At 46.3% G+C, this 27455-nt stretch overlaps 1 protein-coding gene across 2 annotated transcripts in view; it reads right to left on the bottom strand.

Moving 5' to 3' along the window:
- STYK1 (serine/threonine/tyrosine kinase 1) overlaps window positions 1-19589 on the bottom strand; it is a 60019-nt gene extending 40430 nt beyond the window's left edge. The window contains exons 1-3 of one of the 2 annotated variants that reach the window (XM_060236835.1): window positions 17041-17138; window positions 11022-11085; window positions 40-160 (exon numbers count right to left, since the gene is read on the bottom strand). In XM_060236835.1, coding sequence (XP_060092818.1) covers window positions 40-106 — 67 coding nt within the window. In that variant the 5' untranslated portion in view covers window positions 107-160; window positions 11022-11085; window positions 17041-17138. Of the gene's footprint in view, window positions 1-39; window positions 161-11021; window positions 11086-17040; window positions 17139-19276 lie in introns of those variants that run through there. The other variant, XM_060236834.1, reaches the window with a different exon arrangement.
- Between the last annotated feature and the right edge of the window lie 7866 nt (window positions 19590-27455).

Below are 27455 nucleotides of genomic sequence, written 5' to 3'. Positions count from 1 at the left end.
GAAAGATTTCCCCCATATAATGTGTGTTTCCATACTTACAGCACAGTTTGTCATTGTTCTGACATTCCAGCAGCATCCGTGATGCCCTTCGGATTTTTTCGGACATGATCAGCCCAAAGTGATCTCCCCTTCATCAGCTGTCGTTATCAACTGTAGGGCTCTAAAGAAGAAGAAGATAAAGATATTGGATTTATATCCCGCCCTCCACTCCGAAGAGTCTCAGAGCGGCTCACAATCTCCTTTACCTTCCTCCCCCACAACAGACACCCTGTGAGGTGGGTGGGGCTGAGAGGACTCTCACAGCAGCTGCCCTTTCAAGGACAGAGTCTCAAAACGGCCTACAATCTCCTTTCCCTTCCTCCCCCACAACAGACACCGTGTGAGGTGGGTGGGGCTGAGAGGGCTCTCACAGCAGCTGCCCTTTAAAGGACAGAGTCTCAGAGCGGCTCACAATCTCCTTTCCCTTCCTCCCCCACAACAGACACCCTGTGAGGTGGGTGGGGCTGAGAGGGCTCTCACAGCAGCTGCCCTTTCAAGGACAGAGTCTCAGAGCGGCTCACAATCTCCTTTCCCTTTCTCCCCCACTACAGACACCCTGTGAGGTGGGTGAGGCTGGAGAGGGCTCTCACAGCAGCTGCCCTTTCAAGGACAGAGTCTCAGAACGGCCTACAATCTCCTTTACCTTCCTCCCCCACAACAGACACCCTGTGAGGTGGGTGGGGCTGGAGAGGGCTCTCACAGCAGTTGCCCTTTCAAGGACAGCCTCTGCCGGAGCTATGGCTGACCCAAGGCCATGCTAGCAGGTGCAAGTGGAGGAGTGGGGAATCAAACCCGGCTCTCCCAGATAAGAGTCTGCACACTTAACCACTACACCAAACTGGCTCTCCACACCAAACTGGCTCTGTAAAGAAGGTTATAGAAGTTAGATGGCATATGGCCAAGCAAATAACTAAAAATGAATGAATAAAAATCCTGTTCCCAGTGCCATGACGCCAGTGCAAACCACCCCCCCGCCCCCCGTGGCTGCTTTTTATATTTTTCATATGCAGGAGATTTGATTGCAAACCTTCCTGTTAAATACTGGGTTGGATACATTTGAGTTCACGCATAACAGGTTTTATTGGCAACTACATACTAAGACAGGGGTGGCCAAACTGTGGCTCGGGAGCCACATGTGATTCTTTCACACATATCGTGTGGCTCTTGAAGCCCCCACTGCCCCATTAGTCGACTTGGAGAAGGCATTTGTTTCTTTAAATCACTTCACCAAACCAGCTGGCAGCTTGGAGAATGCATTTAAAGTTAAAGTTGCTTTCTTTCCACCCCTCTTTCCCCATCTATTTGCCTCCCTCCCTCCCTCCCTCCCTTAGAATCATAGAGTTTGAAGGGTCTTCTAGACCAACCCCCTGCACAATGCAGGAAACTCACAAATACCTCCCCCTAAATTCACAGGATCTTCATTGCTGTCAGATGGCCATCTAGCCTCTGTTTAAAAACCTACAAGGAAGGAGAGCCCACCACCTCCCGAGGAAGTCTGTTCCACTGAGAAACCACTCTAACGGTCAGGAAGTTCTTTCTAATGTTGAGCTAGAAACTCTTTTGATTTAATTTCAACCCATTGGTTCTGGTCCTACTTTCTGGGGTTACAGAAAACAATTCCACACCATCGTCTATATGACAGCCCTTCAAGGACTTGAAGATGGTGATCATATCGCCTCTCAGCCGTCTCTTCTCCAGGTTATCCCCAGCTCCTTCAACCTTTCTTCATAGGACTTGGTCTCCAAGTATAATTGAGTACACTTTCCAGTGATGTTAGGGGTGTGTGGTGTATGCAAAACTGTTGTGCTAGAGTTCTGGCACCTCTTTTTCTACAAAATCACCCCTGCAATCAGTGAACAAAGTTCTCCCCTGCCAATGTCTCCCCCAAACCCAATTAGCACAGCAAGGGAACATGGAGGGTGTTGGCCTTAAAACATAGCACTCTGCCCCATAACCCAAACCCGTAACCAGAATCATAATTCTACTGCTGTCACTTTTGCTTGTTGACATGTGTTTAGCCAGGCCTATATCTTATAGACGAGCCAGTTTTAAGTTCCGCAGGATACAGACTTTGCTGTATAAGTGGTAAAACTTTGTTATCTGTTTGTGTGTGTAAGAGCCAGAAAGACTGGTTTAACCAATGCAGACTTACTTATGGTGCATATATGCAGTCATGTGATCCCCTGGAAGACACAGGATCCTAAATTCCTAAAACTCCCCCTAAATTCACAGGAGCCTCACTGCTGTCAGGTGGCCATCTAGCCTCTGTTTAAAAACCTCCAAGGAAGGAGAGCCCACCATCTCCTGAGGAAGCCTGTTCCACTGGGGAATTGCTCTAACAGTCAGGAAGTTCTTCCTAATGTTGAGCTGGAAAGTAATTTGATTTAATTTCAACCTGTTGGTTCTAGTCCTACCTTCTGGGGCCACAGAAAACAATTCCACACCATCCTCTATATGATAGCCCTTCAAGTGCTTGAAGATGGTGATCATATCACCTCTCAGCCACCTCCTCTCCATGCTATACATGCCCAGCTCCTTCAACCTTTCTTCATAGGACTTGGTCTCCAGACCCCTCACCATCTTCGTCACCTTCCTCTGGACCTGTTCCAGCTTATCTATATCCTTCTTAAAATGTGGTGCCCAAAACTGAACACAATACTCCAGGTGAGGCCTTACCAGAGCAGTGTAAAGCGATACCATCACTTCACGCGATCTGGACACTCTACTTCTGTTGATACAGCCCAGATGGGGCAGTAGAAGTTTTGGGAGGTATTATTTCCCCTCCTTTGGGACTAAGTGGAAGTATTTTGATGTATCCTGCCTGTTCTGTTGGTGTGTCTAGTGCTTTTTTGTAGAAGAAGCCCAGCAGGGACTCACTTGCATATTAGGCGACACCCCCAATGCCAATATCATCAATGAGCTGTGGCCATTTAGTCACACCCTTCTAAATCCACTGAAGCCAGTGTTCTTAGAAGAGCATAACTTTATTCCCCCCCCCTGCCCCCATTTCTCTTCCTGGCAGCCTTTGCTTTTCCCCACCTCTCCGATACACCCTTTCCTTCTCTACCTTACTTTCTCTTTCCCTTGCCTTATCAGTGCCTTCCCCTTCTCCAGTTTCTCCCCTCCCACCCCATCCCATCACTAGTTGATACAAATATTTAAAAATCTATGAAATATTTCAATTTACTTGGTTTTAGAAGTTAGAAATGGAAATTGAAATGTATAATTTTTTATACTGTGCCCAAGCTGAATTCTATACCTTGGGGTTTTTTTAATGTCATTTGTTACTTATTTTTCTTTCTTTTTTGGATGGGTCTTTGACTGTATTAAACTTGACTTGAGACTTAGAGCAATCTCTCTTAATATGCATTCATTGGCCCCTATTATCAGTAGGCATTGAGGTAGGGTTGGGTTGTGCACTGGCCAACTGTGTGCACTGGCCTCTATTATCAGTAGGCACTGGGTTGGGGAATTCCTGGAGATTTTAAGCCTCAAGAGGGTGTTTGAGGAGGGGAGGGGCCTCCATGAGGCAGAATGCCATAGAATTCATCCTCCAAAAGCATCCATTTTTTTGAGGTCTGGAGACGGGTTGTAATTACTAAGAAATATTGTAACAGCAATTTCATACAAAGTGCAATATGGATCCAACAGAAGGACGTCCTTTAGGGACGTCCCTTTGGCACTTCTGGAATCTATCTTTGGCACAAGTTCCCCTGGAGAAAATGGCTACTTTGGAAGGTGGAGCGGACGACATTATACCCTGCTGAGGTCCCTCCCCAGGCTCCACCCCCACATATCTCCAGGCAGGGGTATATTAGGCCACCCCCCACGATGTAGCCAATCCTCCAAGAGCTTACAAGGCTCTTTTTTGTAAGCTCTTGGAGGATTGGCTACATCAGGGGGGGGTGGCCTAATATGCAAAGGAGCTCCTGCTAGAATTTCACCCGTCTCCAGGTATTTCTCAACCTAGACCTCACAACTATAGTACGTGGTGAAGCTTCACTAAGATAAGCATAATGTAGCCCAGCTCCTTAGGGGTTGCCAGGTCTGACTGGGGAAACATCTGAGATTGGGAGTAGCCCCTGTGAAGGGCAGGGTTTGGGGAGAGAAGGAATCACAGCAGGGCACAGTGTAGGGCTGCCAAGCCCCTGGTCTGGGCGGGGGTTCCCCTGTCCTGGAGGTTCCCAACCTGCTGGCCTACATTGGGCAGGTGGGGGGAACCTCCCCCAACGTTGCTGGTGCAATGACATTGCCCAGAAGTGACGCCATCACGCCAGCGACGTTGCGCGGCGTCCACTCTAGGCGCTTCAGGAAAAACTCCATGGCTTTCCCAGATGCTCTAGCCATTTGAGAGGGGAAACGCTATGGTACAATAGGTACCATAAAGTTTTTCCCTCCCAAATGGCTAGAGTATCCGGGAAAACCATAGCGTTTCCCTGGAAACAGCTAGAATGGCCACGCACAACGTCGCTGGCACGATGACATCACTTCCGGGTGACGTCATTGAGTAGGCTTCCCAATCCCCAGGTCCCAGCGGGGGATCCCCCGTTTTGACAGGCTTCTCCCCGCCCCCAGCCACCTGGCTGGCGGGGAAGCCCCGCCCCCACAGTCATTCTGTAGATTTAGAGCTCCTGTAGGTTTAGAAACCTGCAAACAGTTTTTAAAATGTGTGCCTTTAAGGCTGAGCAGGAAGTAGGGAACAGGAAGGGCTTCATGGGAAAGGAGCAATGACAGTTTCCTCAGAGAACGGCCCCTCCCTTTCTTTTGCTTTCGTTTTCAGAGCGACTAAAGTTCTGCAGGAACAAGACCCAGTAAGTATTTGTGTGTGAGAGAGAGGGAGGGGGCAGGGGATTCCCTGGTTTGGAGGCCCTTTCCCCACTTTAGAAAGTGTGAGGGGGGGAAGGAAATGTCTACTGGGCACTCTATTTCCCTATGGAGAACCATTCCCATAGGGAATAATGGGGAATTGATCCGCGGGTATTGGGGGCTCTGGGGGGGCTATTTTTGAGGTAGAGGCACCAAATTTTTAGTATAGCATCTAGTGCCTCTCCCCAAAATACCCCCCAAGTTTCAAAACTATTGGACCAGGGGGGTCCAATTCTATGAGCCCCAAAATATGGTGCCCCTATCCTTCATTATTTCCTATGGAAGAAAGGCATTTGAAAAGGTGTGCCGTCCCTTTAAATGTGATGGCCAGAACTCCCTTTAAGTTCAATTATGCTTGTCACACTCTTGTTCCTGGCTTCACCCCCCCAATGTCTCCTGGCTCCACCCCCAAAGTCCCCAGATATTTCTTGAATTGGACTTGGCAACTCTATCATTGAGTCACGCGAGTATGAAAGTCGCCTGCTGGAGAACGCAGGGGACTTGGCAACCCTAGCACGGTGCCATAGAATTCAACCTCCAAAGAAGCATTTTTTCCAGGTGAACTGATTTCTCCTGCCTGGAGATCAGTTGTAATAGCAGGAGATCTCTAGGTCCCACCTGGAGGTTGGCAACCTTATGACTATACACTGTAGTAGGCTGTTTACAAAGCTTCTTGTGTGGGCAACTGGGAGTGGCGGGGGAAAGTCCATGGACTTTGCCCTCACAAGGGCCATAAAATTAAAGATGGCGCCATGACGGAATTAAGATAAACAAAGCATTCCTTTTAAAATTATTCTGCAACGCTTGACCAGCGTTTCAAAATTCATACACTCCCAACGTTCCCCACTTCCTGGAACCTGTCCCTGATACATCACTGTCCTCGGTATTGTCCCCAGCTTGCAGGAAATACATTTCAAATCTTATATGTTAGAGTTCTTCAGGTCTGGCTTCCCAGCATTAGTCTGCACGTGCAGCTGTATGTAAATACCAGTGTTCCTTTCCCTCCCTGTCTGTCCAGATCATAAATGCCGCTGAGACCATTTGCGCTGCCATTATTCTCTAAGTACGAGCTGCCCCATTGTGAGATTAAACGTTCTTAGATGCTAAACGCGTGCACGTGTTTTTAATGAGACGACTGCTAACGCGACTGCTTCGGAAGTCAGTGTGGGGGGAAAAAAAACTATTATGGAGTTAATGAATGTAACAGGTGGCGAAGAGACTTCGGCAATGTGTCCAGGGGACTCAAGCATGATGCTCAGTGTGAGAACTAACATGTTGCAAAGCTCACCAGAGTGCCTCTGTTTTCGTATGTGCAATGTTGAAAGGTACAAAAGTGCAGCTGGGATGAACGAGCGAGCAAAATGTTTTGGAAACCCATTATTTATAAATAGGCAGAGCAAACTGATTTCATAGATACCCCTGAAAGAGTTTGCAGTAGCATATTGAGAACAAATGCAAGCTGTTAATAAGATGAAGAAATGAAACAGAACAATGTTGGAGTCCAGCGCCTTGAAGGCCAATGAAGTTTAATTCTGGGTATAGGCCAGGGGCGGCCAACGGTAGCTCTCCAGAAGTTTTTTGCCTACAACTCCTATCAGCCCCAGCCATTGGCCATGCTGGCTGGGGCTGATGGGAGTTGTAGGCAAAAAAACATCTGGAGAGCTACCGTTGGCCACCCCTGGTATAGGTTTCATGTGCATGCATGCTTCTTCAGATGCATACACACGAAAGCTTATATCCAGAATTAAACTTTGGTGGTCTTAAAGGTGCCACTGGACTCCAACTTTGTTCTGTTGCTTCACATCAGGCCTCGGATTCAGCGGGAGCTCACAGGAGTGCAGCTCCTGAACCTTCCTGAAAGTTCCACCTCCTCCTTCCCACCTTGTCCATTGAATAAGGGAGGGACGGTGGCTCAGAGGTAGAGCATCTGCTTGGGAAGCAGAAGGTTCCAGGTTCAATCCCCGGCATCTCCAAAAAAGGGTCCAGGCAAATAGGTGTGAAAAACCTCAGCTTGAGACCCTGGAGAGCCGCTGCCAGTCTGAGAAGACAATAGTGACTTTGATGGACCGAGGGTCTGATTCAGTATAAGGCAGCTTCATATGTTCATATGTTCAATAGTAGGTGCAGCTGCATAACAATCCTGGATGAGCTCCACCACCTATTTTTCTACAAAAGGACCCCTATTTCAGACCAACATGGCTCCCCATCTGTAGAAATGAAATGTTCAGTCTTCGGGTAGAGAACTGGTTGGACTGAACAGACAACAGAGTAAAAATTCCGGGGCTGAAATTTGCACAAGATGGGATGAGGCAGCAGGGAGGAAGGAGGAAAGCAGAGACAGCCTCTGAAATACCTCCTGGCTGCTCTGAGGGAGCGGCTCCAATGTCAGCAAACAGTGCAAAGTCAAGCAAGATGAGTCAACAAGGGCTTGTCTGGCAATTTAGGAATTCACTCTGCATGTCAGCTGGTTAAATAAAGCAACCTCCATCACAAACAAGCACACGAGCACGCATGGACCAACAGGGGCGGTTCCCCAGGTGGAAATCTCTGCTCATACGATATAGAATCATAGAGTTGGAAGGGACCTCCAGGGTCATCTAGTCCAACCCCTACACAATGCAGGAAACTCACAACCTCCTACACCAAAGGTGGCCAAGGGTAGCTCTCCAGATGTTTTTTTGCCTACAACTTCCATCAGCCCCAGCCATTGGCCATGCTGGAGCTGATGGCAGTTGTAGGCAAAAAACATCTGGAGAGCTACCCTTGGCCACCCCTGTTGCAGGAAACTCTCCTTAAATTCACAGGATCTTCATTGTTGTCAGATGGTCATCTAGCCTCTATTTAAAAACCTCCAGAGCCCACCACCTCCCAAGGAAGCCTGTTCCACTGAGGAATGGCTCTAACGGTCAGGAAGGTCTTCCTAATGTTGAGCCGGAAACTCTTTTGATTTAATTTCAACCCATTGGTTCTGGTCCTACCTTCTGGGGTCCTACTTTCTGGGTCCTACCTTCTGGGGCCACAGAAAACAATTCCACAACATCCTCTATATGACGGCCCTTCAAAGTACTTATGAGCGTGCGTAAAGTGCTATCAAGTCACAACCCAGTTTTGGTGACCACAAGAGATGTTCAGAGGTAGTTTGCCATTGTCTCTCCATAGTGACCCTGGACTTCCTTGGGGGTCTCCCTTCAAAATATTAGCCATCTTTCCGAGTTTGGTAAAATGAGTACCCAGCTTGCTGCGGGGAAAGTGTAGATGACTGGGGAAGGTGATGGCAAACCACCTCATAAAAAGTCTGCCACGAAAATGCTGTGAAAGCAACATCACCCCAAAGTTGGAAATGTGCCTTTTACCTTTACGTTTTACCCTGCTTAGCTTCTGAGATCTGATGAGACTTGGCTAGCTCCATCTGTCTAGGCACAGGCGCAAACGGGAGATAAGAACAAATAAAAGATGCAACGCTTGACTGAAGAAGCAAGTCTGCCTGTCTCCCCAAAGGCTCTCCACAGCTGCCTGATCTCTTGGGCCGGTCATGTGCTTTCAGCCACACTTACTTGAGCTAGGGTTGCCAACTCTGAGATGGAGATATTGGGCTAGAGCAGGGGAGGCCAAACTGTGGCTTGGGAGCTGCATGCAGCTCTTTCACACATATTGTGTGGCTCTTGAAGCCCCTACTGCCCTGTCAGCCGGCTTGGAGAAGGCATTTCTCTCTTTAAATCACTTCTCCAACCCAAGCCAGCTTGGAGAATGTATTTAAAGTTGCTTTCTTTCCACCTCTCTCTCCATCTGTTTGCCTTCCTGCCTGCCTGCCTTCCCATCTTGCAGCTCTCAACCATCTGGCATCCATGTCTTGTGGCTCTCAGACATCTGACCTTTATTCTATGTGGCTCTTACATTAAGCACGTTTGGCCACCCCTGGACTAGAGGGTGGGGATTTGAGATGGATATAATTTATTTATTTATTTATTTATATTGGGATTTATACCCCGCCCTTCGCACCGAAGTGTCTCAGGGCGGCTTACAACATGATAATTCAAATACTACAATTTAAAACACTTACAAGTAAAATTAAAACCATAAATTAATAAAAGCAAGATAGATAAAAACCGGCGGTCTACAGATGCATTTTGTTCCATCCAAAAGATTTCCTTGTCAGTCAGTATTATAGGCCTGCCGGAAGAGGGCTGTCTTACAGGCCCTGCGGAACTGCCCTAGGTCCCGCAGGGCCCGCACCTCCTCCGGCAGCTGGTTCCACCAATAAGGTGCCGTTACTGAGAAGGCCCGATCCCTGGTGGATTTTAGACGGGCCTCCTTTGGCCCGGGGACTACCAACAGGTTTTGTGAACCCGAGCGTAGTACTCTCTGGGGAACGTGTGGGGAAAGACGGTCCCTAAGGTAGACAGGTCCTAGGCCATATAGGGCTTTAAAGGTAATAACCAACACCTTGTACCGGACTCGGAATATTACTGGCAGCCAGTGCAGATCCCGGAGCCCCGGCCGAATGTGCTCCCGTCTTGGGAGCCCTAATAACAGCCGGGCAGCAGCGTTCTGCACCAACTGCAGTTTCCGGGTCCGGCACAAGGGTAGCCCCATGTAGAGGGCATTACAGTAGTCTAACCTCGAGGTGACCGTAGCATGAATCACTGTTGCCAGGTCGTCACGTTCCAGGAAGGGGGCCAACTGCTTCGCCCGCCGAAGGTGAAAAAACGCGGACTTGGCAGTGGCTGCTATCTGGGCCTCCATTGTCAGTGAAGGCTCCAACAGCACCCCCAGGCTCTTAACCCTGCCCGACGCTGTTAGTGGCGCGCCGTCAAAAACTGGCAGGGGGATTTCCCTTCCCGGGCCGCAGCGACCAAGGCACAGGACCTCTGTCTTCGCCGGATTCAGCTTCAGCCCGCTCAGCCTAAACCACCTAGCCACTGCCTGTAACGCTCGGTCCAGATTTTCTGGGGCGCAGGCGGGCCGGCCATCCATAAGCAGATAGAGCTGGGTGTCATCAGCATATTGATGACACCCGAGCCCGTACCTTCGGGCAATCTGGGCAAGGGGGCGCATGTAGATGTTAAATAACATCGGGGAGAGCACCGCCCCTTGAGGCACCCCGCAATCAAGCGTGTGTCTCCGGGACAGTTCCTCCCCAATCGCCACCCTTTGTCCCCGACCGTCAAGGAAAGAGGAAAACCATTGCAAGGCCAACCCCTGAATCCCTGCGTCGGCAAGGCGGCGCGCCAGAAGTATAACACGGTAGAGTGTCAAGCCTGACTATTTTGATATAAGATGGCTGAACAAATGTCAAGCCAATGCTCTGGCCCTTCTCCATTATTTACAGCCTATCCACCACGTCCCCCTTGCCATCTGGCCAAGAATGTTTATGTTACTGGGAAAGGCATGCTACGTCTGAAGAGTGCACTCCCTAATTTTCACAGGCCTCCTTCCACAGGCTTGTTATCAGTTCGAGATGTAAAGTTAGAATGCTTTTGTGGTGTAAAAGAAAGTTACTGCTGTACCCTTTGAACTTTAGGTTTGAATGAAGCCCTTTTTTGTAACGGTTTATGATACCTTATAGCAGGGATGACTCTCCAGATGTTTTTGCCTACAACTCCCATCAGCCCCAACCATTGGCCATGCTGGCTGGGGCTGATGGGAGTTGTAGGCAAAAAACATCTGGAGAGCTACCGTTGGCCACCCCCTGCCCTATAGCACCATGTAACCTCTGGTATCTCAGTATTTCCAAGGACCATGCTCCTGGGGTACCTTTGAGTTCCTAAATAAACCAGTCTATTTGAAATAAAACGAAGGACTTCATTATTGGGAATATCGGGGCTTGACATAGAGCCCACCTTCCGAAACTGACCTTTTCTCCTGGGGAAGTGATCTCTGAAGAGCAGCTGTAATTCCCAGAGATCCCCAGGCCTCACCTGGAGGTTGGCTTGCTAACCCTGGGTTGGGAGATCCCTGGAGACTTGGGAGGATGGGGTTTGGGGAGAGGGAGGGAGTTCAATGGGGATTGATGCCATAGTCTCCACTCTCTGAAGTGGAGATACATGTGGCCTGGAGATCTCCAGGCTCCACTTGGAGGTTGGCAACCTTATCCGGAAGACAGCTACCCTACTTACCTCACAGAGTTGTTGTCCGGATAACATGGAGGAGAAGAGGAGAATGATGTCACTGCGGGTCCCACTGGGGAGAGAAGATGCATTAAATAAATAAAATAAAATAAAATTAAATAGTTAGTGAGAGAAGTGCAAGACTCACTTATTGCACTATTGGCCTTAAAAATATCTGGGGGTTAGGGGTGAAGGTTTAGCAAGCAGCTTGAGAAGCAGAGATCTAGCAAGAAAAGCTTTTCCCGCCACTTTGGAACGCTTTCTGCTTTACTTCCTAACTTTCTGCTTCTGCTGTTATAGGAACCAGAGTTCTGCGAGGAGGGGAGGGGAGTGTGACAATGTGGTTGCCGCCATCCTCAGAATTAGTGCCAATGTTCTTTACAGAAGAACCTTGAGGCAGATACCAGCAATTACCGCTTCAGTTACCTTTTTAAGTGAAATGCATATTGATGACGCTGTTTAAATGATAAATAACAATACAACTTCCAAAACTATGCCAACTATGGACTGAGCCTGCCATGTCTGTGGTTATCCAGTGGACTCCCATTGGATAAGCCATAAAGGTAAAGGTAGTCCCCTGTGCAAGCATAGAGTTGTTACTGGAGAGCCAGTTTGGTGTAGTGGTTAAGTGTGCGGACTCTTATCTGGGAGAACCGGGTTTGATTCCCCACTCCTCCACTTGCACCTGCTAGCATGGCCTTGGGTCAGCCATAGCTTTGGCAGAGGTTGTCCTTGAAAGGGCAGCTGCTGTGAGAGCCCTCTCCAGCCCCACCCACCTCACAGGGTGTCTGTTGTGGGGAAGGAAGGTAAAGGAGATTGTAGGCCGTTCTGAGACTCTGTCCTTGAAAGGGCAGCTGCTGTGAGAGCCCTCTCCAGCCCCACCCACCTCACAGGGTGTCTGTTGTGGGGGAGGAAGGTAAAGGAGATTGTGAGCCGCTCTGAGACTCTTCAGAGTGGAGGGCGGGATATAAATCCAATATCATCTTCTTCTTTTTACCGACCCATGGGGTGACGTCACATCAGGATGTTTTTACAGCAGACTTTTTACGGGGTGGTTTGCCATTGCCTTCCCCACTCATCTACACTTTCCCCCCAGCAAGCTGGGGACTCATTTTACCGACCTCGGAAGGATGGAAGTTTGAGTCAACCTTGAGCTGGCTACCTGAACCCAGCTTCCACTGGGATCAAATTCAGGTTGTGAGCAGAGCTTGGACTGCAGCTTACCATTCTGTGCCACATGGTATTCTCTTGGATAAGCCTTAATGAGGTCTATTTGTATGAAAATAACAGCATGGGGGGGAGAATTTCAAGTATGTTAGGCTGAGTGAGAGTGACTGACCCATGGTGACCCAGCAAGCTTCCATGACAGAGTGGGGATTCCAACTTGGGTCTCCCAGAAAGATCTTAGGATGACAGAGGCCCAAACCACCTCCTATTATACTGAGTGAGCAGCCCACTGGAATAAAAATAATCCCATAGATATGGATACAGGGGAATGCATTTAAAAACAGGAGCAGGGCAAGGAGTGAATCCTACCAAACACACTGTGAGCAATAAGAGCCAGTTCTGCATAAGACAAGAGTGAAATTACTCTGCAATGAAGCATGGGTCCCCAACCTCTTCAAGCCTGAGGGCAAATTTAGAATTCTAACAAGGCATGGTGGGTGCAGCAACAAAATGGTTGCTACAAAATGGCTGCCGCAGGAGGCAGAGTCAGCTGCAACATGATTGTGACAGGTGAACTTCAGTAACACAGTGTAGATCCTTGCGCTGCCATGGCAGCTGCTGCCCAAGCAACATTTTTAAAAATCTGCACAGCCAATCAAATCTCCAAGAGCCAATCAGAAGCCCTGTTGGGCAAAAGCCCTAATAGGCCCCACCCGCTTCCTGAAAACACTTGGTGGGTGCCAGAAAAAGTGTCAGCGAGTACCACAGTGCCCACAAACTCCAAGTTGGGGACTCCTGGTTTAGGCTATCTCTGTATGGGTCACCAGAGCCAATAGACATCTGTACCGTCTCACAAGAAGAATCAGTGCCAGGTATGTATTCCATAATATTTCATGATCTACCCAAACATGCAAGCACTGGAACTGCAGTTCTAGATAGTGTTGTACATTTAAGGCAAATTGACATGGTCAGTTTTCGAAAATGCATTCTTCTGTATTAATCTAATTTCTTTACACCGTAGATCACGAGTTATCAGAGTCAACATTAACCTAAAACATGTCCTTCCGAAATGAGAAAAATAAAAACCACTTGAAACAGAATAATTATATTTGCCGTGTGCCTAAAATAACTAGGCACCATACAGAGTTAAGATAAGCCTCTCTCACAGCCTTATCTGGTGGTTAGAAATCTGTAATTTTTTCCACGGTTGACATTTGCATAAATGTATTCCCACACGGCGAAAAGAGGTATTGGAGACTTTTAGCGGGAAGAATGTGTCGTGGTAGCTTTATTTCATGCATTTATACAGGTATTAACCACAGAGGAATGGCAGAGATTTCTAATCTCTATAAAATGGAATGTGCAAATTCACCTTTAGAAGGAAGCAAGCAAGGCTTTGATGTACAGCTCTGTGCTCAGAACAGCTACAGCCATTCAAGAAAGCATTACGCCAAATGAACGCTTGAAGGGGCCGGCATCCTTAGGAAATTCAGCGATAGCATTTGCATCTATTAAGGGAGCAAAGGTCAACCCAGTTTATTTTAATTCTTCACTAGCCGCAATTTAAGAGATAATCAGATGGATTACAGTTCAGCTCTCGACAACGCAAGTTTCAACATCTATGATGCAATAGCACAGAATTCCATGAAGGGAAGCAATTCGAGGCTCATCTAAGAGGTGAGCCCAGTATGCCTTTCCCTGCACGACAGCCCCCCATAGTAGCACAGAATCTGAAAAGCTCTGATTCAAACACACACCCACGCCCACAAATCACCCAGAGGTTAACAGTGGCCTGTTTCTTCCACTAGTGTCTGCTCATGCTTAGGGGAAACCGGTCAAATGAGAATGCTTTTAAAATGTTTAGCTCAAACCTTCTTGGTTTAACTGTTTGAAAAAAAAACAAACAGGGAGATCTGGATCTACAATTCACTCACAGCACCTATGCCTTTAAGAAATCTTCTGTTTAGATCGGGGGGGGGGGGGGGTGGCCAAACTGTCGCTTGGGAGCCACATGTGGCTCTTTCACAAATATTGTGTGGCTCTTGAAGCTCCCACCACCCTGTCTGCCAGCTTAGACACAAGACGTTTCTCTCTTTAAATCACTTCTCCAAGCCAAGCCAACTGGTGGCTTTGAGAATCCATTTAAAGTTAAAGTTCCTTCCTTCCTTCCTTCCTTGCACCTCTCAAACATCTGCTGTTCATGTCTTGTGGCTCTCAGACATCTGATGTTTATTCTACATGGCTCTTATGTTAAGCAAGTTTGGCCGCCCCTGGTTTAGATAAACAGCTTTCAGTTCTGAACACTATAAAGGGTTTGTGTGGACATCCGCACATACTTGGATAGGGTAACCAATCTCAAGATGGAGGGTAGGGTTGCCATCTCCAGGATGAGGAATTCCTGGAGATTTAGGAAGTGGAGCTAGGGTTGCCAGTCTCCAGACAGAGGCTGGACAGCTCCTGGAATTACAACTGGTCCCCGGGTTGGAGATCAGCTACCCTGGAGAAAATATATCCTTCAAAACCTCACCGGTTGAATTATCACTCACACACAAAAAGCCTGTAAACAAACATTTAGTGCACAGTTTATAAGTCCCTACAGTAAAATAATAGAATGAACATCCACACAACGCTCCCCCAGACTGTTTTCTGAAGTCACGTCTCAGAGGCACTGCCTTCAGCCGCTTCTTGCAGTTCAGAATCTGGGTGGAGACAGGAGCGTCGTTCTGCACAACTTCTCACAAAGAGATCAAAAGACCGTATTTCCTGGATTTCCTGCAGTTTCATTGGTTTTACCCTTCGTCAGTCTGCTACTGGCTCTCAGAGACTTGAGCATGTACGCGTTGATCCATGCTTGAATTCTTTGTACGGTGGCTCCAGTTAAAACAGCATTGAGAGAAGACTGACGAAGGGTAAAACCAACGAAACTGTAAGAAATCCAGGAAATACGGTCTTTTGATCTCTTTGTGAGACGTGCAGAACGACGCCCCTGTCTCCACCCAGATTCTGAACTGCAAGAAGCGACTGAAGGCAGTGCCTCTGAGACGTGACTTCAGAAAACAGTCTGGGGGAGCGTCGTGTGGGTCTTCGTTCTATTATTTTGATATATGGACACTAAATGCTTGTTTACCCACTTTTTATGTGTGAGTGATAATTCAACCGGTGAGGTTTTGAAGGATATATTGTGCTTAATACACCGATACCCGTGCTATTGTATTACCCTGGAGAAAATAGCTGCTTTAGAAGGTGAACACACTACAGCATTCTTGGCCTTTTGGCTAAGATCTAGTGTAGTATCATTATAGCATTACACTCTTCTCTCCTTAAAGCCCTGGAGAGGAACCTCATCAAGCTATAACACCATAGAGCAGGGGTGGCCAAACTTGCTTAACCTACGAGCCACATAGAATAAATGTCAGATGCCACAAAACATAGATATTAGATGTTTGAGAGCCGGAAGGCTCAGTTCAGTTCAGTTCAAACCTTTAATAGCATAAAAGCAATAATGATTCACAATCAAAAGCAGGTACAACGGCTTGAAGTATAGTAAGAACAATACATAAAGCAATCAATTAAAATGGCAGCCAATAGTACTAATCAAGAGCAATTAAAATACAGTAGTATGCCTAGATTTAATTTTATAGGCTTCTACTAAGAAGTTCGCAACACATGTGGTAATGTGGGGATTAACATCTTCTAAAAAGTAGGTTAGAGTTTTCCTTTTAGTAAATACATTGTGTTGGAGATATTCAGCTAAAAATTGTCTACATTGTGAGGCCAGGAAAGGACATTCTAAAATATATGGAATATAGAATCAAGGACTCCCAATTCACATGGACATAATCTATTTTGGAGCTGTTTGTCTAAACCTACCAAAGAGAACTGCTGATGGGAAGGTATTTAAACGTGCCAGAGTAAAAATCTGACGATGGAATGGGGAATCTAAAGCAAAAAAATAATGGGGTATCTTCCCATGTCTTTGGAGTATACCTAGATTGGCTGCAGAGCAAACGGGGGGATGTGAGGGGAACACTTTCTGGTATTTGTGATCCATAAGCCTTGGTTGGATTGTTCTTAAAATATATAGTTCATCACATAAGAAAAGCGTGTCCACTTCAATACCAAGTTTTTGTAGTTTGTGGGTAAATGTAGAGAGCCAAGTAATGCTGTGCCTGTCTTTCATCAGGTAGTAGAGCCAGAAGGCAGGCAGGCAGGCAAATAGAAGGGGAGAGGGAGAGGAGAAAAGAAAGCAACTTTAACTTTAAATGATTTCTCCAAGCCACCAGCTAGCTTGGCTTGGAAAAGTGATTTAAAGAGAGAAATACCATCCCCAAGCTAGCCGATGGAGCAGTGGGGGCTTTGAGAGCCACACAATACGTGCGAGAGAGCCACACAATACGTGTGAAAGAGCCACATATGGCTCCTGAGCCACAGTTTGGCCACCTCTGCCATGGAGTCTTCCACCCTCCCAAAGGAGCCCTTTTCTTCAGGGGAACTGATCTCAGCTGTCCGGAGATCAGTTATAGTTCTGGGCAGGCTTCAGGTCCCCACCTGGAGGTTGGCAACCACAGCATCTCAGGAGTTTCCCAAGCGGGAGTTGCCACCTCCCAAACACATGAGGAATTGGGGACTGCGAGTTCATCTTCTCCACCACGGGTAAATCTGAGAAAATTAACATATTAAATGCTAGTGGAGGGGGGGAACTCTCATCTGAGAAAATTAACATATTAAATGCTAGTGGAGGGGGGGAACTCTCCTGCTATCTTAAATAGCTGAGCAACAGAAGCAGGCAGCATTTCAATCTAGGCAGCATTTCAATCTAGGCAGCATTTCAATCTCCAGAGGATTTCAAAAGAGAAATAACCTTTGTGTGCAAAACTCTCCTCTGGATGTCTCTATTCGCTCCAGCTGAGGCTGCTTCACTCCGTTAAGGACCAATCACATCTCCACTCAAATGGCTGCAATTAACACTGGCTAATAAGGGTATTTGCAACATGGAGAAAATGAGGCGGTGTGGCAAAAGGTTAAAGATGTTATGGGGCTGAGTTATAATCCATTAACTTTTTGAAAACGGAGATGCTTTTTACCGTTTACGTTCATCATCATTATCCACAACAGTCTACCTCAGCTGCTCTGCTTTCCCTGCCTTTGTAGCCTTTCTGGGATATCTTTCGATATTTTGCCTCATTGTTTGTCCGTGAAGATTATTTGGTTGCACACTCCTTCAGAAATCGCTCCTTAGCCATACCTGGCTCACTTCTCTTCACCTCTGTCCTCCAGGGGATCACATGACTGCATATATGTACCATAAGTAAGTCTGCATTGGTTAAACCAGTCTTTCTGGCTCTTACACACACAAACAGATAACAAAGTTTCTACCACTTATACAGCATAGTCTGTATCCTGCGGAACTTAGAACTGGCTCGTCTATAAAATATAGGCCTGGCTAAACACAAGTCAAAAAGTAAAAGTGACAGCAGTAGAATTATGATTCTGGTTATGGGTTTGGGTTATGGGGCAGAGTGCTATGTTTTAAGGCCAACACACTTCATGTTCCCTTGCTGTGCTAATTGGGGGTGGGGGAGACATTAGCAGGGGAGAACTTTGTTCACTGATTCCAGGGGTGATTTTGTAGAAAAAGAGGTGCCAGAGCTCATTAGAAAAACTCTTTTTGAGTACCGGAAAGTGTACTCAATTATACTTGGAGACCAAGTCCTATGAAGAAAGGTTGAAGAAGCTGGGGCTGTTTAGCCTGGAGAGGAGACGGCTGAGAGGTGATACGATCACCATCTTCAAGCACTTGAAGGGCTGTCATATAGAGGATGGTGTGGAATTGTTTTCTGTAGCCCCAGAAGGTAGGACAGAACCAATGGGTTGAAATTAAATCGAAAGAGTTTCCGGCTCAACATCAGGAGGAACTTCCTGACCGTTAGAGCGATTCCTCAGTGAGACAGGCTTCCTCGGGAGGTGGTGGGCTCTCCTTCCTTGGAGGTTTTTAAAGAAAGGCTAGATGGCTGTCTGACAGCAATGAGGATCCTGTGAATTTAGGAGCAGGTATTTGTGAGTTTCCTGCCTTGTGCAGGGGGTTGGACTAGATGACCCTGGAGGTCCCTTCCAATTCTTCCAGGGGGTTGGACTAGATGACCCTGGGGGGCCCCTTCCAACTCTATGATTCTATATCAGCTCAGCATCTACCTTACAATGCTTCTTACATTATAATTGTCATAATAAAACCTTACTCCCATCATACTTTTAAAATCACCTTCTCCTATGTGGGCACAGTGGCAGGGTGAAGATTTCCATCTGTCTACTTTATATGTTTTGGTTATTTTCCCAATTTTTTTGTGGGGGGGGGAAATATTAGAGAGTTTGTCAGATCTTAGAGTTCATCAAAATTCTCTCCGGGGGTTTGACCAATGGTGCTCAGAAGCGAGTGGGGGGGGGGAGAGGGGAGAAAAGAAAGAGCGCAATAAAATTTAGAGGTTCTGGAGCTCTGTTCTGGTGAACTCCTGCCCAAATTGAGGCCTGGCTGATTTTCTCCCGCATTTCCCCCCACCGCCCCTATATGCGTTTCCCAGTTGTGCCATGAGTCTGAAAAATGTCTAGCTGCTCAGAAAAAGTACTGTGGGGCGGGGCTGACTTGTAGGGATGAACTGACCAGCAAGGGAAAGACTAAGTAACCCCCATCCACAGACTGGTCCTCCTACATAAATACCTCCCCCCCCACACACACACATACGTTAAGTGGCAGACTTAGGAAGTCTTGCCTGTCTGCTACTATATGGATGTAGTTTCATCCTCAGTAATGGGACGTTCCATTTCAGGATCCCACTGACAAATAATTAATACATAACATACCTTTTCCCTAACCCACAAACCTACACCCCAGCAGGCACACATTTCTCCAGCTAAAATATAGGGGCTGAAAGAAAAAAAAAATCATTGCTGGCATTTTCTTTGGGGCAGGTGTGTTAATTAACAGTGATGAAACACTGAAGATGCCGGGCAACGAATTACGTACAGAGTTTCGCAGCTCTCCATCCCAGCAACCCACCCGTAGCTCTGCCAAAGTTTTTTTTTTTTTTTTATCCTGTCCTTACCAATCACAAATCTTGTCCTTCCCGTTTTTGGAATCCCGAGGCCTCCGATACGCTGTCTGCCCGTCAGCACACCCCTTCTTGGTCTGTGGGTGCAGGTCCAAACACATCCACGCCAAGCCTCCAGAGCGAAAGAGCCTTCCTGGGTCTTGACTCAAAGCTGCTCATTACACCAGCGCGGGAAGTCATTTCCTCTCCAACTTTGATTAGCATTTCATATTCCCTATGAACAGGTTATGCAGGTGTGTAACGACATATTTGCTCAGCTACGTCGTAAGCGCAGGCAGAGGCTGTGTTCATAGCAGGAAATGACTCTCTCTGCAACAGCACACAGCCACCCTTCTTAGCAGCACGAGAGAAATTGAGGTGGACAGAGGAATAGAAGCACGGTCCTATTTACAAAGGGGGGAAAAACACACACACACACACAGAAGCTGAAAATAAAGAAAAACGCCTGCCACAAAAGTGCCCTCTGGTGCTATACTTTCTAGCTACCTTTATGCTTCAGCCAGCTGTGCGGAGCAGTCAGATGGGCACCTATGGAGACAGCAAGGAAAACAAATACTAGCGGTGTGGACTTTTGAAATTACCAAGGAAGGAATAGGACAAAGAACGATTGTAATGATGAGACAGAGGACAGGGAAAGGGCAGCAAGCAAACGGATAAAGTTTTACACTCACTGCCTGTTTTCAGTGCCACAGCTCAACAGAGCGTTTTAACAAAGATGAGTGTCTCTGAGCACGCAAAGAGGATATTTGCTTTCCAACAGAGTCAGTGCCAGTGCAATTGTATGCCAGTTCACTCAGAATCCTACTGAAGCCTACGCAATGGCGCTTACTCCCGGGGAAGTCTTTTTTAGGAATGTACTAGTAGCTTACTGTACTAGAATCTGCAGATAACACAAAATTATTAAATAGTTTCAGTTTTATTCTATGCATGTCATAGAAAGCGATTAAATAAAAGGATTTTATGATTTCTTGGGGGAAAGATAATGCATTCAGACATGTGGATAAGTATTCAGCAGGCCTCAGATTCAGCAGGAACTCACAGGAGCACAGCTCCTAAACCTTTCTGATGGTTCCCCCTCCTCCTCCCCACCTGCCTTGTCTGTAGAATAGTAGGTGCAGCTGCATAACGATCCCTGGATTAGGAGAGTGGGCAGCCAGCCAGCCACCAGGAGCTTTGCCACACCCCCAGCAGCCCTCATTAGCCCCTGGAGAAGCCTGCGCCACCCTTTTCCCACTTCTTATGTGATTTTGGGTGGCAGGTGGCTTGCTGGCCTTTTGACTGGTGGGGGGGGGCAGCCAAGGAGAGCACCAGGCGAGCAAGGTCTGCTTGGGCTGGCTAGAGATCCAGGCCTCACTTGCCCAGGGCTCTCCTTTCTTGCATTGGGTTGCTTTTGGCTGGAGGTTGGTGGCATATGCTAATGAGTTACGCTAATGAGCTCTGCCACCTTTTTTTCTACAAAATGACCCCTGGTATTCAGTATTATGAAATACACACAGGAGCATTTTTGCCACACTTTTAGATTTACCTTTTAAAGAAGTGTTTCATCAAACCGCAGGTAACTTATGTTTACCCCATGAAGTTCCACCTCATGCAGTTTTCAAGGCAAGAGTTGAGCACTGGGTGAATAACCATTCCCTCCCTCTGCAATAGCAGCTCTTGTCTTCCTTTGAGATCTCCCATCCTATACCCAGCCCTGCTTAGCTTTTGACCTCTGAGCTATTCTTTCCAAATGACTAAAATGGTATGTGCTTTTTGCTTTCAGCATAGAGACTAGCACAAAAGGGAAAAGGTTAAACCCTAGAATGTCCTGATTTCCGCTTGCCTAACATGTACAAATTCTTCTCACAGTAAAGCGCGTACTGTAGCAACTAGGGTGGTGAAATGGTGCCGGGCACAGGAGAAGAAGGGGTGCCTTACGAGGGTGTTTTTTGGTAGAAAAAGCCCAGCAGAGACAAAAACCTAGATTTACGTTATGTATTTTTAGAACTAAACCTAAAGCAAGATAAATTCCAAATATTTTGAAGATATTTTACATTAAGCAGAGGGGTTGTCATTTACATAGTCTATAAAAGGATACCACTTTCCCACAGTTATTTTTATATGTCTCTCTGTGTGTATGTTTATATAATGAAATTATGTTATGTTGTGTTATGGTTGAATTTGTTAAATAAATTTATATTAATATATATTTTTTTACATTTTTAATTTACAGGGTTTTTTTTTTCAATTGTGAGATTAAGCAATAAAAATTGTGAGAATACTACTTGATCCTTTTAGATGGAGGTGCCAGGGACAAGACCTTCACATGACCATTTCTACTTTTACAATTTTTTTAATTATTATTTCAAGTATAGCCAATCTGAACAGTTACAACTATAATAATGCATCATATCCATGTAATAAGCACCATTCAACAAAACTGTTACCATAGACCTACATAATTTACTTGTTTAGGAATGTCTCCAACTCCAATTAGATATTCTAAGATACAGTAGGTAACCACACCAAAGTGAAATTGGTTTCAACATTGCAGTTTTCTAAATTTTTGATGTTATCAGTAACTTTAGCTAACATGTACACATCCCACAATTTCCCATGCCACTGTGCTAGAGTTAGTGTTTTATTCTTCCAACGTTTAGCAATTATAAATTTTGCTGCATAAAGTAATACAGAGCCTCTTTCTATTGTTGCGGTAGTATATTGATGCTCATTGATGCAAGAAAAGATGGTCTGGTGTTAATGTCATAAGGGTGATTAACATGTGGAATTCACTGCCACAGGAGGTGGTGGCGGCCACAAGCATGGCCACCTTCAAGAGGGGTTTAGATAAAAATATGGAGCGGAGGCCCATCAGTGGCTATTAGCCACAGTGTGTGTGTGTGTGTGTGTGTGTATATATTTTTTTTGACAGTGTGACACAGAGTGTTGGACTGGATGGGCCATTGGCCTGATCTAACATGGCTTCTCTTATGTTCTTATAAGTATCTGGGCAATTGCTTTTATTTGTGTCACAACCAGAGCCCAGAAGTCTTTAATAACTGGGCAAGACAACCAACAATGCATAAAATCTCCTACTAACCCACCTTGTCTCCAGCATGTGGAAGAGAACGACTTGGTTATTCTTGCCAGTTTTAAAGGAGTAAGATACCAGTGAGATATAATTTTAAATGTTTGCCGTTTCACTTCCAGTATTTTAGAGTTAAAAGATGATGATTCCCAGAAGAATTCCCAGTCATCTTCCAATAGTTCAGAGGAACAATCTTTCTGCCAAGTAGTCTGATAAGAAAGAGGTTTAGCATATGTAAAACTAGAAAGCAGGTCATATATATTGGAAATGAGGTGTTTTCCTGTAGACCCTGTATCTTTCAAAATAGATTCAAAACCTGTTAAGGGTTGAAGCAAAACTTTATGAATCTGTTTAGCTGAGAACAGATGAGAGATTTGGGAATACTGTAACCAAGGTATTGGACTTCCTAATTTATGTTCCAAGTCTACTTTGGAGAGTAAATTCTGTTTAGAAGAGATATCTCTGAAACTTGTAAGATAAGCTGTTTTTTTAAAAAAAAGACGAAAAAAACCCCCAGCAGGAACTCATTTGCATATTAGGCCCAACCCCCTGATGCCAAGCCAGCTGGAACTGCGTTCCTTTAAGGTAAAGGTAGTCCTCTGCGCAAGCACCAGTCATTTCCGACTCTGGGATGACGTTGCTTTCATGTTTTCACGGCAGACTTTTTACAGGGAGTTTGGTTGGACACAGGGCAAGGGCCACTGGCTCACACAGCAGCCCATGATACAGTAGGTAGCTGTGCACCTCACATATGGCAAGTGTGTTGAGACCACTTGTTTCCTAAGGCTGGAGCGGCTCAGACAGAGGTGGGGCGGTCCACAAAGCCAGGGCTTTTTTTCTGCCGGAGCCTACAAGAGCAGAGCTCCGTCTGGGCTGGCCAGGGCTTCGGCTGGCCTGACCCGCCATGTGGCAGCCACATACTCCCAGGCCAGGGGGTGTGGCCTAATATGCAAATGAGCTCCTGCTGGGCTTTTTCCACACACAAAAAAAGCACTGCACCAGGCCGTTGGTCTACTCGTTGGCCTTTGACTGAAAAATTTAATTCACCCACCACAACACTGGGACTTTCCCCAGTGTATTTAATGGACAATCTGCCTCTGGAGATGAGGCTACGGACGAGCACCTTGAGGTAGACATCTCCTGATCCTAATTTCCCCTTCACCTTTAGGATCCTTTAAAAAATTCTTAGTGTTTCTGACTCCTTTGCAGTGGGGTGAATAATGACTCCTCCAAAAACTCCTGTCTTAAACTTCATGAGGGGAAATGAACCCTTGGAATGGAGTGGGAAGCCTGTACATAATCAGCAGTACATCCCCTGACCAGACCTGTAGCCACAGGGGGGCCTGGGGGGTCTAGGCCCCTCCACCCAAACCCTCCTGCCAGCTATATGGCCCCTCCATTGCTCTCCCCCCCACCTCTCTGCTCTTGCGGCCCCACTCTCTCTGCCTCTGCTGCTTTGGCGGTCCCGATCTCCTAACCACTCTGTCACACCCCACCCTCCTCCACGGCGCCTCCCCCTCCCTCCCACCCACCCAGTAAAATGCCAGCTGGCTCGGGGCTCTTTGAAAGAACACCCCCCTGCCGCTGACCAGCGGGAAAAGCAGTGCTGAGACCGGCAGCTTCTCTGTTGGCTTTCTGGCACTCTCAGCATGTTCAGTGCTAGGGTGCCGACAGTGAATACTTCCTGCTGCCGGCGCTCCAGTGCTGAACATGCTGAGAGTGTTGGAAAGTCGACAGAGAAGCCGCCGGCCTTAGCGTCACTTTTCCCGCTGGTTGGCAGCTGGGGGGGCTCCCCCAAGCTGACAGCCAGCACTTTACCGGGTGGGTGGGTAGGAGGGAGGGAGGGAGGGGGAGGTGCTGTGGAGGAGGGCAGGAGCCTCTTTGAAAGAGCCCCGAAAGCCAGCACTTTACCAGGTGGGTGGGAGGGAGAGAGGGGGAGTGCCGCGGAGGAGGGTGGGGCGGTGGGGAAATTGGGGGCCACCAGAGTGGGGGGCCCTCCACCTAAAAATTTTTCCCCTGGGCCCCCCCACCAAATATTTTCTGGCTATGGCCCTGCCCTGCCCTGACCCGTTTTCCCCCAGAGCTTACCTGTACAGCACAAGGAAAAGAAGGTAGAAATACTCAGGCCTCATTTTGGGCAGGAGCTTACAGAAGCAGAGCTTCGGAACCTCTAAATTTTATTGTGCTCTTTCTTTCTTATCCCCTCCCCCCCCCCCCAAAAAAAAAACCTTGCTTCTGGGCTGCATTGGTCAAATCCCCTGTGAGAATTTTGCTGAACTCTAAGATCTGACAAACTTTCTGATATTTTTCCTCACAAAAAATGAGAAAATAACCAAAACATATAAAGCAGGTAGCAAACATATGGCCACATAGGAGAAATTAATTTTAAAAAGGATGATGGAAGTAAGGTTTTATTATGACAATTATAATTCAAGAAGCATTTTAACCTAGATGCTGAGCTGATATAATTTAGTACACCTTCTGATGATATCAGGAGTGCGTGACATATGAAAATGAGTTGTGATAATGAGCTCCAGCACCTCTTTTTCTACAAAACGACCCCTGGAAATACTCCTTTTCTTACATGTTCTTATGTTCTTTTCTCAGTGCTTTAAGTGAAGTTCAGGAAAGCCGCAGGAACACGCCCCCCCCAGTACATTAGAGAGCCAGTTTGGTGTAGTGGTTAAGTGCACGAACTCTTATCTGGGAGAACCAGGTTTGATTCCCCACTCCTCCACTTGTAGATCAAGTGTCTTTTCCCCTCTTCACTAAATCTCCCTCAGCTCCTCTGTACAGTGCTAACAAACTCAGATGCATGGTTGATACCCAGTTCTGAATCTTACCATAACAAAAATTTGGCTAAACTTCTGGTGATTTTTAAAAAAACAACTTTTAAAATTTCTTTTACAAAACAAGGGGGAACCCTCAAAATCTAGCAAACAGAATTAAAAGAAAAAAAGTACACATAAAGTAGGGACAAAAAACAGAACAGTGGTGGCAGCTCTACACATAAGTTTCTATTAAGAAATTTAAAATTTCTAAAAATAGGCCCATGCACAACTGTCGTCTATATGCCATGTGTTCAAATATTGATAGAGTTCTAAGGGCCTCAATCCAGTGATTTACCGAGGTGGGCAAGGCATTTCTCTTTCCAATGCTGTAATATAGGTCTTTAAGCTGTAGTAAGGGCATGGTGGGTCCATTTTTGTTGAATCTCAGTGATGTTTAATTTCGGTGATTTTATGTCCTCACATTTGGGTTTACTGTTTTGATTCCATTAATACTTTGGCTTTTATTAGGATTTTCCCACTCAGCTAATTTGTATGCTACTAATCTGCATTTTAACTATGCCACGGTTTGTGTTGCATGTTTTATATGATGTGGTAAGCCACCTTGAGAACTTGTGAGGGTAGGGTATAAATAATTTAATATGACACCACAGGTTAAAAAGGTAAAGGTAGCCCCCTGTGCAAGCACCAGTCATTTCCGACTCTGGGGTGATGTTGCTTTCACGACGTTTTCACGGCAGACTTTTTGCAGGGTGGTTTGCCATTGCCTCCCCCAGTCCTCTACGCTTTCCCCCCAGCAAACTGGGTACCACAGGTGAGTGGCAGTTTAAAGCTCCATGAAGCTAAAGGAATGGAGGGGGGGAAGCTTGTGGAAGGGGAGAGAAAGGAGGAAAGTATTATTGGAACCAGGTTTGAATCGCCACTCTGCCATGAATGTTTGCTGTATGGCTCCTAGTCAACGACTGGTAGTCATATACTCTCTGGCCTACCTCACAGGGTTGCTGTGAGGATAAAAAGGAGCAGCACAACAGAAACCACTATCATGATTTGAAAGCAAGCATCCTGTAACAAATCTTTGGCTGAGCTTTGGCACTGAACGGTATATTGGGTTCAAATTCTGCAAGTTACCATGAAACTCGCTTGATGAGCTCTCCGATCAGTAATTTTCTCTCAACAACAACCTTTAATGGCATTATACGCTAAGAAGTATACAGGAGATAAAGGAGTACTTTACAGTTAAAGCAAATCACGCCTTTTTGAAGCCGGATACAAAAAAAATGCCACTGTTTCAATAGTTACAGTGTTACAGGGAAAGAAGAAAAAGGGATTTATAATGATCAGATTGGCCTATTAAATTTTCTGTAATTTTCTCTCAATCCAATCTGCCTTCCAGGATTAAAGGGGAAAATGTGTGTTTTGGCAGGTGATTCGTATATTCAGGGGCGAGTTGACAAACAATACCTAAAAGTGGTTTATCATCTCAAGCAACATTGCCCTAAGGCTTCCTCAACCCTTTTGGGGGCCACTTTGACACACGTTAGTGAAGAACTGAAATTATTATTATCATCCAGATCAGAGGTGGCCAAAACTACAACTCTGGAGCCATATGTAGCTCTTTCACACATATTGTGTAGCTCTTGAAGCCCCCACCACCTGTCAACTGGCTTGGAGAAGGTATTTGTCTCTTTAAATCACTTCTCCAAGCCAAACCAGCCAGCAGCTTGGAGAATGCATTTAAAGGTTAAAGTTGTTTTCTTTCCACCCCTTCTTCCCATCTTTTTTCCTTCCTTGCTTCAGTCCTTCCTTGCAACTCTAAAACATGCAATGTTTATTCTATGTGGCTCTTACATTAAGCGAGTTTGGCCATTTGCACTCAAATGGAAAGATGAGCATCCTCCCTCTATAAAGGCTTGGCACAACAAAGTCTGGGATTATTTCATATTAGACAAAATCCCGGATGAGATAAACCATGACTCTAATATGTTGTCACATAGATCTATAATGGATAAGTGGCTTCCCTCTTTAAAAACTAACTTTGTTGACTACTTTGGAGAGCCAGTTTGGTGTAGTGGTTAAGTGTGTGGACTCTTATCTGGGAGAACCGGGTTTGATTCCCCACTCCTCCACTTGCACCTGCTGGAATGGCCTTGGGTTACCCATAGCTCTGGCAGAAGTTGTCCCTGAAAGGGTAGCTGCTGTGAGAGCCCTCTCAGCCCCACCCACCTCACAGGGTGTCTGTTGTGGGGGAGGAAGGGAAAGGAGATTGTAGGCCTCTCTAAGACTCTGTCCTTGAAAGGGCAGCAACTGTGAGAGCCCT

Source organism: Heteronotia binoei, chromosome 4 (assembly GCF_032191835.1).
Source record: "Heteronotia binoei isolate CCM8104 ecotype False Entrance Well chromosome 4, APGP_CSIRO_Hbin_v1, whole genome shotgun sequence".
Taxonomy (NCBI): Eukaryota; Metazoa; Chordata; class Lepidosauria; order Squamata; family Gekkonidae; genus Heteronotia; species Heteronotia binoei.
The sequence above is the reverse complement of the archived record's forward strand: the minus strand, read 5'-3'. Positions and strand labels throughout refer to the sequence as shown.